This window comes from Cydia pomonella, chromosome 15, assembly GCF_033807575.1.
Source record: "Cydia pomonella isolate Wapato2018A chromosome 15, ilCydPomo1, whole genome shotgun sequence".
Lineage (NCBI taxonomy): Eukaryota > Metazoa > Arthropoda > Insecta > Lepidoptera > Tortricidae > Cydia > Cydia pomonella.
The window spans coordinates 363,109-375,860 of NC_084717.1; the positions used below are offsets into that span (position 1 = coordinate 363,109).

General features: G+C 36.9%; 2 protein-coding genes across 2 annotated transcripts in view; both read left to right on the top strand.

Moving 5' to 3' along the window:
- LOC133525510 (echinoderm microtubule-associated protein-like 2) overlaps nucleotides 1-12,752 on the top strand; it is an 89,357-nt gene that overhangs the window by 33,820 nt on the left and 42,785 nt on the right. The gene's annotated exons all lie outside the window — the stretch shown is intronic.
- Nucleotides 678-12,752, top strand: part of LOC133525501 (uncharacterized) — a 173,550-nt gene continuing 161,475 nt past the window's right edge. The window contains exon 1 of the mRNA XM_061861762.1: nucleotides 678-2,339. Coding sequence (XP_061717746.1) covers nucleotides 829-2,301 — 1,473 coding nt within the window. The 5' untranslated portion in view covers nucleotides 678-828 and the 3' untranslated portion in view covers nucleotides 2,302-2,339. The remainder of the gene's footprint in view (nucleotides 2,340-12,752) is intronic.

The following is a 12,752-nucleotide window of genomic DNA, read 5'->3' on the forward strand; positions in this document are numbered from 1 at the left end:
TAAACTTATCAAGGATTTGCTATGAATGTTAGCACAGTAGAACAGAATTACAAAGGTGTAAAGGCATTCAATATGATCTGAATAAGTAATGCGTGTGCAGATTGTTTCGGACAACTCGTCCGCTTAGTTACTTCTGTTGAGCAGCAAACACCACTGACTGAAAGGTGGTTTATTAATTTAGAAATACCTAAATTTTTCGAAGTTTTTTTCCCACTAATTATAGTAAAAAACCAAAAAATTACGCAATGTATACGACTTTTGTGGCATTACGATTGTCGAATAAGTATTTTCTTTGTTCACAAACTCATTCAGTTAGAAGCATTATTTAAGACTGGGCCAAGCGGTTGTTGATAAAAACATAGTTTTATGAATAAGTTGTAAAATATGCGTATAAATTAAAATAAGTATTCGTCATAAAACTGGTAGGATTAGATGAGATCTATCAGAATCCTGATAGCGGATAATAATGATTAACATTTATTGTAAAATTATGTAGATATTACTCGTTGGTGTAATTTATTTTAAAGAGCTGGTTATCGAATATATTTCAAACGAGCAGTTATCTCGCTTGAGGTCAGGTTCAGATTATATTTCTCAGGACCGACTCTTCTACATTTATATTTTTAATAAGTATTTATTTATTTATTTATTTTTTATGGCACTCCATCTAAATTAATGTTTGGCGAAAAAGAAATCACCTCAAGCGTTGGATGCCAGCAGGGAGATCCCTTAGGGCCCGTTTTGTTTAGCCTCGCTATCCACCCCATAATTTCCCAGTTAACTTCTCAACTAAATATTTGGTATTTGGACGATGGGACCCTAGGAGGGATGGCATCTTCAGTTCTAAGCGACTTAAACACAGTTATTAAGCGTTTTTCTGAGATAGGCCTCATACTCAACTTCAATAAGTGTGAGGTTTTTGTTTCAGAAAAGCTGTCTGCCAGTGCTCAGGCCGACATTATTACAAGTTTTGAGCATGTTACGCCCAATTTCACCCTTCAAACCCGTGAATCCCTGACCCTACTTGGCGCACCCATTTACGAGGATGGCATCCCTCCAGCCATAAATTCCAAATTAGACAATTTCCATGATTGTTCGGACTTACTTTTTAAAATTAACTCCCATATAGCCCTCTACATCCTACGCTTGTGCCTGTTCTCACCCAAATTCTTGTATATTCTACGTTGCTGCCCTATATGGAAATTTCCCCGTTTGACGTCCTGTATTGACAACACTCTAAAAAATTCAATCTGCAAAATTTTAAACATCTCATTAAATCCCCAAACCTGGTCCCAGGCTACTCTGCCTATCAAATATGGCGGGCTAGGCATCCGCTCCACGGGGGACCTGGCTCTCCCTGCTTTTCTCTCATCTGTCCATAGCACCGTCAGCCTCATCAGTGATATTCTTAATGTCATCAATCCCACTGATGTGGTAGTGGTGGGCTTGGCAGAGGCAGAGTCTACATGGGGAGCCAGATTTCCCGGCGAGAGCCCACCTACAGAAAAAACTAGCCAAGCTGCCTGGGACTCGGTAAATATAAAATCGATCCACACAACACTTTTGAACGACAGTTGTAACCCCAGCGAGCGCGCCCGATTATTGGCTGTATCTGAGCCAGAGTCAGGGCACTGGTTACACGCTTTGCCGTCGCGGAACATAGGATCTCTTTTAGACCCGGCCGCACTGCGTGTAGCCGTATGCCTCAGGCTCGGGCTAAAGATCTGCGAACCGCACCCCTGCTGCCGCTGCGGAGGCCCAGTAGAAGCCCTCGGACGCCATGGACTATACTGTCAGTCAAGTGCGGGCCGAAATTTCAGGCACGCGGCGCTCAATGATTTGATCCGCAGAGCTCTCGGCACAGTCAATATACCGGCAACCCTCGAACCAGTTGGCTTGTCAGCGGCGGACGGGAAAAGACCCGATGGATGCTCGCTTGTACCTTGGTTTTTGGGGCGGCCCTTGGCATGGGATGTGACCTGCGTGGATACATTGGCTCCGTCCCACGTCCAGGGCTCGTCCCGAAAACCGGGGACGGCTGCAGAAGACGCCCAACTTAACAAGTGCCGCAAATATGCATTTTTAAAAAACAATTACATATTTGCGGCACTTGCAGTTGAAACCTTTGGGCCGTGGTCATCGGACACCAAACAAGTCGTTAAAGAAATTTCTCACAAACTTGTGTGGGTGTCCGGCGACCTTCGTGCGGGGGAATACTTCGCTCAGCGGCTAAGTCTGGCAATTCAACGGGGAAATGCAGCAAGCGTTCTGGGGACGATGCCCCAGGCAACTCTAATGTAATTCAACTTAATGTACCTAATCTTGACGTGTAATTAATTGTCAGTATATGATAATTTTTGTAGATATAAAATCGTATGTCCTCCGGAACCCAAACTATTTCCATTTCATATTTTATATAAATGGGTTCAGTCGGTTTAAACGCCAAGAGGTAACATAGACAGTCCTAACCTAGACAGAGTTACTTTCATATCTTTTTATACCTTTAAACGAGCAATTCTTGTATGATATATATATATATTAAATATTTGTGTGTATATATTTTATTTTATTTATAAGTACTTAAATATGAAATAGAGTAACTTACTTGGTTACAGATTTAAAGTAGAGTAGCTTGTATATAGTTTGTAGTATTTATTATTAGGTGAGTAGATACAATACAAAACCGACTATAATTTTTAACACATGTGTACTTTTATATGCCATTTATTAAATTTGATATACAGATGTCGATCACAATGAAAAAATCAACGATACAATGCATAAAATTATAACAGTTGATATACTTCACATCTTAGAAGAGTCTCATACGTTGTTCAAAATTAAAACATAAATTATAAATAGATAGGCAGCGACGTAGCAAGTCAACTTGACGTCACGCACTGTAAACAAATATATTACTTATGTTATCAGTACCCCTAGTGTACGTAAATTCGATTTCGAAACGTGACGTACGCGTTTGCGTTTAGTCTCATTTTGTATGTGATTTAGAAAGAGCGCGCCAAGCGGGACGTTTTGGAAACTCAAAATCCTATACAAAATGACACTTAACGCAAACGCGTTCGTCACGTTATGATGTCGATAAAACTTACACTAGGGGTACTGATCTGTTTACTATGGTAGTAAACTTGTTGTAAATTAGTTGTATATCTTGTACAAGATTAATCATGAGGCCAGCTCAGGTTTAAATTAAAGTTTAAAACCGGCTTTATTTATTTTATTTACATATGTATAAAATACTCACAATACTTGGTTACTAAATTATTATGTTGTAAAAAAATGGTATAATTGATAAGAAAAAAAACGTGAAAATAAATATTTTACTTTCACGCATAAACTGGTGAAACGAGAAAGTGTGGTAAAGCTAAAAATGTATAATTTGATATCACATAATTTTTTTTACCCCTACAATTAACTATTTAACATTTTACATACAAATTATCTATTTAACATACAAATTATCATAAAAAATCCGACAGTTCTTCATAATAATTTAAAATCCTACTGTCTTGAACATTGACGGATTAGTGTCTTATAATCGTAACCATTCCCCATAATTTATTCGTCAACGGGCTGCGCGCGCGCAGGATCACAATGAATCTGACGTATATCATTAAAATGGCGCTGTGACGTCACATCCTCGATCTGACATGAGATATCGCCGCTACCTTTTGGGAAACACGATACAGGTAACTGGATAGAGTTACTGTCAATTTCGCTTGTGTTAAATCTACTGTATGTATCTACCAAATAGACAGTATTGACAGTTAACATCGGAAATACTTTCAAATGTGTCATGTTTCAATTGACTAGTTTAATGTTTGCATTATGTATAGATTTTGACTTGAAATAACCGTAAAATGGCAACGCATCATAAAATTGGTCGAGCTCCTTTGAAAACGTCTCAATAGTGTATATGTACTGTGTGCTTTGCCTGTGCGTTTATGTCCGTTGATACCGAGTATATTCTCCTTATTACTGGCTGTACTTAAGTAATATTTGGCATCCTCCTCCTGGCACCGGCTATATTAAAGCTTAAAATGAGGTTCCAATCACTAACTTTAAGATGATTATTGTGAAAGTAAAATAAACATTTATTTTTATTTTATTATATTGTAACTTACAAGTTTAACCCTTAATTTGGCAACGTCTAAAATACTGGCCATAACCTGTGCCCCTATTTTTGGAATTTTTTCGTAACCAGAATTATTGCTAGGCTAGGGTTGCCCCCTTTTTTTGTACAGAAAAATAGTATTATTGTAAAAAAAAGTATTTACTGATTAAAAAAATTAGAGCACTGATTTGAGGCGAATTGCGGCGTTCAAAAATCCAAGAAGCGTACGATGGATATCGTGGACATGGATATTGTATACCCCCTTTTTAGTGATGAAATGTAGTATTTTTCGTACTATATTGTTAGTGTATAAAATATAGTACAATTGACTAAAATATAGTATGATACTATATATTATAGTATGGGTGGCAACTCTGTATCGAGCACCGAGGAGGTTTGCACTGACGACATTTCATGTTTTCTGTCAAATTACGGGTAGGTATAGAACAAGAAACCACTTATTTGAAAGATGACATTACGGCTTGGTCCGACTTTAGCCGACCGACGACCGTTTGCAATGACATAAAACCTAACATTGGTCAAACAGGTTGATTTTCCAACAATTTCTCACTTCTCCCACGAACGAGGTGTAAATTCTGCAAACAACATGTTTCGTGAGACGCTCTCTGATGTTATCTTGCGGTACAGTTAACAGGTTCAGAGAGCCTATTGTGCGACTGCAAACGGACAGTTTTTTTTTCTATTTTTCGTCATTTTAATTACAATTTAAGACAAAACTTTTGGAACAGTTATAAGATGTTTTTTGCCCATTACAGTTGTTACCAATTAACACGTTGACTGCGATAAGGGGTCGAAAGACCCCATGCAAAGTATCCTTAATTACGAGTTACACTAATTGCCGCAGCGACAATACTATACTAAGTATACAGGTTTCCATTATGACATCAATGGGATCTCATGAGCTATGCATTAAAATGTATATTCTACAGTGGCGGCGCGTCACAAATATTCGTAGGGAACCCGGAGCTAATTTTGGTTTCCTTTTCTCCATAAATCTATCGTGAAAGTACTCAACGGGCTGAAATTAGACAAGCCGGTGGGAATCAAGTTCTTTGAACGATCCGCCACTGATATTCTATCTACCTGTTTCGATAAAATTTGAACCTTTGATATCACAGACATTTCAAGTATATATCTTATTGTTGAAACATAAAAACCCTTTTTATAAGCTGACCCCATTCAGGCATTCTACGTATATTATAAGTTTAACGTACAATAATTAAAACCATCACAGGATTATTTAAACCTTGTAAAAGTGGTAATATGACAAACATTACATAAAACCATCGAATTTGCGCTTACGCAATTCTCACACGCGACATTCGAACTGTAACATCTCATTTTACGTAAGTACTTGTAATCTATGGTATATAGCCGACACCTTAATGTCACCCTCTCGTTAGTCTTATTACGTAGCGTTGAGGTTCAGAATGGCGTGTAACCGATTACAGTAATTGTCTTTTTCTAAGCGTTTTCTCACGACCTGACTTTCTCGCTCGTGGGAATGTGTATATGATAAACATGAGATTTTAGGGTTCCTCCTCCTTTTGATTGGCTATTGTTTTTGGGTTGTAATGTAACTGTTCTCTTCTCAAAAAAGAGATAACTTTTATTGTATTATTTCTGTATTGAGGTGTGCAATAAAGAGTATTTGTGTTGTATTGTATTGTAACTAGTTAACTACAAAAAAAGTCTGCCGCCAACCTCCGTGTTAAAGTTTTTGTAAATGTCGCGAGCCATCATTTTGACGAGCCGATATTTGATGGTATGTTAGATTTCGATAAATTCTGTGTATTCAGTTTTTCATTACAGTAGTAAGAGACGCTACTGTAATTCTTAACTTATTGATAAAAAAAATTATTTTGAAATGTCGAGATGTCAAATGTTTTAGCTGCACTACTTGTGACAAATTGGCACAAGTTATCAGTTCGTACGGCAGTACAATCAGTACCCCTAGTGTAAATTTTATCGACATCATAACGTGACGAACGCGTTTGCGTTAAGTCTCATTTTGTATAGGATTTTGAGTTTCCAAAACGTCCCGCTTGGCGCGCTCTTTCTAAATCCAATACAAAATTAGACTATACGCAAACGCGTACGTCACGTTTCAAAATCGAATTTATTTACACTAGGGGTACTGACCTTTAATCTAGTTGTGGCGTAGTGGCTAGGTTACCGAGAATACCTGTTATGACGGGACTTTGCGCTGGGTTTTTTTTTCGTCATGCTCTTCATTAATGACACAGAATAATGATTAGAGTCGGTCAAAGTGTGACAATGTCATCATTAGCGTAAAAATTCTATGACATTTATAATGACACTCCCTCAATTTGTTACAAGCTTTTATTTAACTTGCCTTGTTTGTTAGTGTGGGTCAAATTTTGGAAGTTGAAAGCTAAATTGGGCCCGCTTCAGGACTTCCGATTGAGCAGAAATTATGCAAATCGGATGAATATGTAAATCAGATGTCAATTCAATATTATGATGACATGGAACTGATCTGATAATGGAGACAGGAGGTGGCTATGGGATCTCTGTGATAAAACTAACACAAACTAATTGTGGTTGGAGTCGTTAGATTTGTCTCGATAAATATTAGTTGCTTGTGGAAAGAAAAGTACAGTCTGCGATAAAACGAGTTAGGTATCTACATTAAGATAATAGATTACATTGACGGAACCCTGTTCCGTTCGACGTTTCGCTCCTCTCGCTACGTTACCTATTACTGGCAACGAAACTAGCGTGCCGCGCCATCTGATAACCTTTATCTCTGAACTCTGGTTAGATAACTGCCACATGAACTATGTAAATAATAAGCCATAGTAATACACATTTTTAAAATTAATGATGTTAAGCATGAAGAATTTGATGGTATAACCATGTAATGATCGATAAAAATCGATCTATACTTACCAGAACACGAGAGAGGTAGCGGCCGCCATTAACCTGGAGGTCCAACATCGAGAGAGACCTTAAGAAAGTCCAATTGCCAAAACCGACAATCCGGGACCGACAGGCCTGGCGCTGAAGTGTGAGGAGCCCCGACCCCAGATAACGGGAGCAGGGACAGACAAAGAAGAAGAAGAAGCATAATAAATTTCGTATCACACGAGCGTATTTTTATTGCAGTCCCGCTCGCACGGTGGCATTGTGCGCGTGCGAGAGCAATAGGAAATGCCGGGTCAATGTACCAAATTCTTCGTGCTTAAGTTCCTTACTTTACCAGTAAAACTCGTGCAGATTCAGGCCTTCAGACAGAGCTCGTTAGTTTGTCTAGAAAACCGCTTTTGTAACGGAGAGTCAAGATCAAGAATATCACGATTCTCGTTTTCGAAGCTTTGAAAGTCATATTATACATAAGTCATACTCTAAGTCTAGAAAATAATTATTTTAAAGCAGTTTGTACAGGTCACAACCTAAGCTATACAATAGGTATAGCCCTCGCGTCGAATGGTGGTCTGCTGTCCCGTAAAATGTATGTAGACATTGTTTTAGCACATTAATTTATTTGGAAATGTGAGATTTAAGTAATATGAATACGGTAAAAACGTATTATCTAAAAAAAAAAACATTAAACCCAACCAAAAGAGACTTTAAGGAACTGTCATAGGGACCCGTTGAGGTATAGTTACTAGAGTCAGCATCTGTAACAAAATGTTTCCGCACCTCAATGAAGTGCCGGCACTTCATTGAGGACGACTTCAATGCCCATATATTAAGGTAGTGTATACATATTTTTGGCACATTTTTCGTATCAATATTTTCAGACATGACTGTACATATATGTAGGGAATATCATTCGACGCGACGCTATAGCTATAATAATGTGAAAGATTTGAAATATACTATACTACTATAGATATGCCGCTTAACTGAGACAGTTGATAAAATTGAGCAGTAATAAGATGATATACCATAGAATAATCTGTACCTATAATATTACTTAATCAACTTTTAAATATTAAAAAAATGATAACGGGCAAGTTTTCACTTGCTTTCGCAATTTCAACTATGTTAATGCAAGTGAAACAATTTCACGTGTGTGTAATTTAGTTAGACTAATTATTTGGCTCGTGCTAATCCGAGCTCCAAACTTGGCACCTTTCACTGGCAATGCCACTAATTAGCAATTTCTCCAAGATCGCAGATATAAATATTAAATTTTTTTTTTCCTTCGAACTTTGAGACCTCAATTATTCTGGGCGCTAATGAACTAAGTGTTTCCGAACCTAGGGTCTATTTTAATGGCTTCTATGTATTTTCATTTTCAATTGTGTTTTTGTTTTTTTCTCACTTTGTACGCATGTGTGTGTGCGTCAGTGTTAGCATTTTTTTTTTATATACTTTGTAATTACTTGTGAGTTCCTGTAATTGGCTCTCTGTATTAATCTTGTTGTCCTATTGTAAGTTTAAAGCTGTTGGTTCTCCTGAACATAAATAAATAAATAAATCCATATATGATACAATACCCCAAACTTTGCTGCTGTCATGAAAAGTAAATACAAGGAATTTTAATTAATTAACCCCTCATAAATTTACTCGTTCTTGTCTCGATTACGAAAAATTTTGAAGTATTTGTTTTTGCTTTATTACAGTGACACGTTGTATATTTACGTCGCCACTTGGCTGACTCGAGTCAAAGGTCAGAAATTTATCAGAAGTTTTTTTTTTTTGTTGTTGTTATATAGCGCATTGAGGAATGGTCTCCTGAAAATATTACATTCCGAAATAATGATAAAAGCGTTCTTGTAATCGAAACAATATTATGTTACGGTATAAATAGAACATACTTAATTGTAGAATAAGTAGGTATTTTGTTAATGTGTGTCTTCGTTACCCAGCGTTCCAATCTTTTATGATGAAAATAAGTTAATCATCAACTTAAACATTGGGAACACGCAAGATCCTGATGTAATAACAGCTTTAACGGTATCGTTTAAGAAACGCCTAACCTCTCTCTGTAATTGTCGGTAAACATCGATGTTTGGCGCATTATGAAATGTATTCACTTTTAATATGTTTATGTAAGGCACTAATCTGGTAATTGAGGTTACCTCTTTGCTCAAAACTGTCGAAAATAATATTGTTAATACAAATGTCCGGGTCAAATTTAAAAGACGAGGTTTATTTTTGTCAGTTGGCTTCATAAATTGTAAGTAGGTTTCAAAGTAAGATAGGTACTTGCGCTTAAGATGCGCCGATTCTTAAGCTTGCCTACTTTCATAATTATTGCTTTTATAATTGTGAATGGGTTCAAAACGATGGTGGGTCATTTTAGGCGCAAGTACCTTATACAAAAATCTATCCTGTAGGGGTACGATGGTCGGCTCTTCATCATTTGTCACCATGCCTGTCACGTTCTAATTCTAACAAGTATGTAAGTGCGAAAGTGACGGGTATAGTGACAAGTGATACAAATGGAACCGTGATCACTATGTTACTCTACTTTTACTACAAAAGTTCTGCTCAGTCAAAGAATTGAGTCAAAGATAGGTACCTAATGTACGAGCTCAATTAAACTCAGAAAAAATGCCGTAGGTCCTACTTCGTACTAGGAATTTATATTTTGGAAGCTGTGGCCGGCAAAGGGGTTCATGCAACATTGCCAGCCTAGGCCTGCAAAGTGACGTAGAGCTGCGCGGAGCATTATTTTCTTTTGCGCGTTTTTATGAGACAGAAAATTAGACCGAAATAGGAATTGTCTGCCTTGTATCTTCGTGTACTCAGAGTTCCCTGTTTTCGAGGAAAATGCATGAGTTAGATATCTTTGCAGCTGATTGTAGGTACTACTATTAATTTGATTCGGATACTAACAATTTGAGCAAACAGTAAGACTGTCTTGTGGGTATCCAGTCGCCGTGTGAGGTACAGTTAGCCAGTTAGGGTTAGATCAGGTTTGTATGCAAATGGGAGGTACCGTAAGCCGGAATACCTTGCGATGCGGGAAAGTATCACGCGAGTAAGCATTCCAATAACCAACGGTGACAATGTTTTAAGATGAATCAATGTGGAAAAGTTCAGAAAATTTAGTTTTATATAAAATGTATGATGCACCTGTTTTAAGGAAAACTGCGATTTTTATTGTTTAGGTCCTTAGGAAGTTACTCTATGACGTCACAACCATCTAATAATTTCACACCACATTTGTATAATTTTAACGTATAATATGTACATATCACAGAGTCGTATCATCTTTAGGAAGATGGGCGAGCATGCGCCGAAAGCCAAGACTCGTGATACACATCGGCCGTCGCCAACGAAGATATGATACCTATGTACCCTAAAATGATAGAAACGTGGAGCCAAATTTATATTTTACCCATAAACTTATTATATTATAGCTTTATCTAATCTGATAATTATTTTTGAAGATTTAACATCACTGCAATCTTAAATAAGTGGCCGTTCAGAATGTAAAACCACGAAGTGTTTTTTTATTTAGATGTGCGCGATCGAAGTGAATTTATCAACTCAACTTGATTCAACTAACAGAACTGTGTTAGCACTATGTCTACTTTGAGTAACGTTCATACATGAGAAAAGTGAGCCAAGATGGAGAGCCATGGAGACAGGGAGTCCAGGAGCTCGAGGGCGAGCGACTCTCCCGGAGACACCATGAACGACGTATATGCCGCCTGGCGTAAGTTACGCTACATTTTCCCTTCCTTTATGGCCTAAAGTGGCTATTCCCAGTTCCCAGTAACCAGTAGTCTTCTTACCAAAAATAATCCTGTTACCAGGGTTTGCAAGATCCCCAAATTTATCAGATCCTGATATTTCGGATATTACAATTTGACGGATCCGGATATCCGAATAATTCGGATAATACAGATCTGTATAAAAAAAGGTTACGTTTTATACGGATGCGATGACTTATGTAGGTCTATTTTTAGCAAAAAAAAGTAAATTAAACTGACAAACTGATATGATAATGGTGTTAAAAGCTATATTTAATTCTTAGACGACAAATTTGAAAAATATGTTTATTTTTTATATACCGGTTTGATAAAATTACACTAATTAAAAAGCTTACTTTATGTACCTTTAAATAATAGTCCTTAGATTGAGGTAAGGGAATTGCTTAGAAAAAGTATCTAGCTCATTCAGTCCATTCCGGCATTATAACCATAAAGAAATAAAAAGTTGTATTTGAATAAATAAAATGGACCTACATACATTTTTGGTTGACATAATGTACGAAACCATTCATCAATTTCATTCGAAACTTGTTTGTGCTATAGGTCCATGACCATATTTGACGCATCCGTGAGATCCTAAATATCCGGATCCTATAAGACGTTGGATCCGGATCTTTAATTTGATGGATATCCGGATTTCAGACCCTACCTTTAACGGTCCATTTTATAAGAAATCCTCAACTTAAGCCTCATTGCCACCTTATAGTCCTATAAAAACTCAGGCTAAAGAAAAAATACAAAACATGGTAATTTTTTCCTTATAATATTTTCATCATCATCATCATCATTTTTAGCCTCCAGCCTCCCACTGCTGAGCATAGGTCTCTCTTCGTGTACGCCACTTATCCCGGTCCTGGGCTAGTCTCATCCAGAAGTGTCCCGCGATTTATAATATTTTCAAGGGTTTATAGCAATGTGATTTGAGTTCAGTATTTATCAACATAGTGTTGATTCTCAACATTGTTGCACTTTTTGTACAGAATGCAGCCTTCGCGGACGGACGCGGATGTAAACTACTTCCCTGTTAAAATGCAGTCACTTGCACTTTCCGACAGATAGAAAATGTTAATTATGTTTCTTTTGTTAATTAGCCTTGACAACTTGAATGATGATGTTTCCATGATATGTCATTTATATCGTTAATGTTACTTAAATGTTCAAAGTTGACATTATCGAAGACATTCTGCTGGCAAGATTGATTACTTCGTAGTTATCAAGTTAATTTTGACAAGTTTTTTCGTTTGTGCATACTCTCCGATTTATAACAACCAACAGCCAACAGTCTCCTAGGCACAGTCGCGGACAGGGTAGATGGCGCTTTCTGGCAGTACTGGAGTAGCCTACATGCCCATAATATTCAAGCTAGTCTTCTACATTATAAAATAAAATAGTTATTAATATAGGTTTAGTATATTAGGTAATAAGTTACTAATATAATATAATATAATATGGAAATTTAATTCTGAAATAAATTTTTAATTTAATTTAATTTAATTTTAATTTATAAAATAGCGATTTTGTCCAAATATGACATCTTTTAAATGTTTATTGAAGCAATATTTTATTAGAAATAATTTATTTTACAGTCCGTATGGTGCTCCTTTCCGCACGCCTGCGGGAATGAGCACTTTCCGTGCATATTAAGAAACTTTAAAGAGCCTTATATACTGTAAAATGTAAAACGTTGTACGATACACGTGCGAATAGGTAATTCGCAACTTCGGTCGTATTTTAATCTATCACCACTCGTTGCGATTTTCCTATTTTCTGCACTTGTATCTTAAATAACTATAAATTACAGTTATCAAGCCAGTTACATATGCATTCTTATGTATCTAATTTTGTTCATGCATTTTCCATCATAGCATAGATCCTACATAGCCTGTGTAGGTACTTGTATA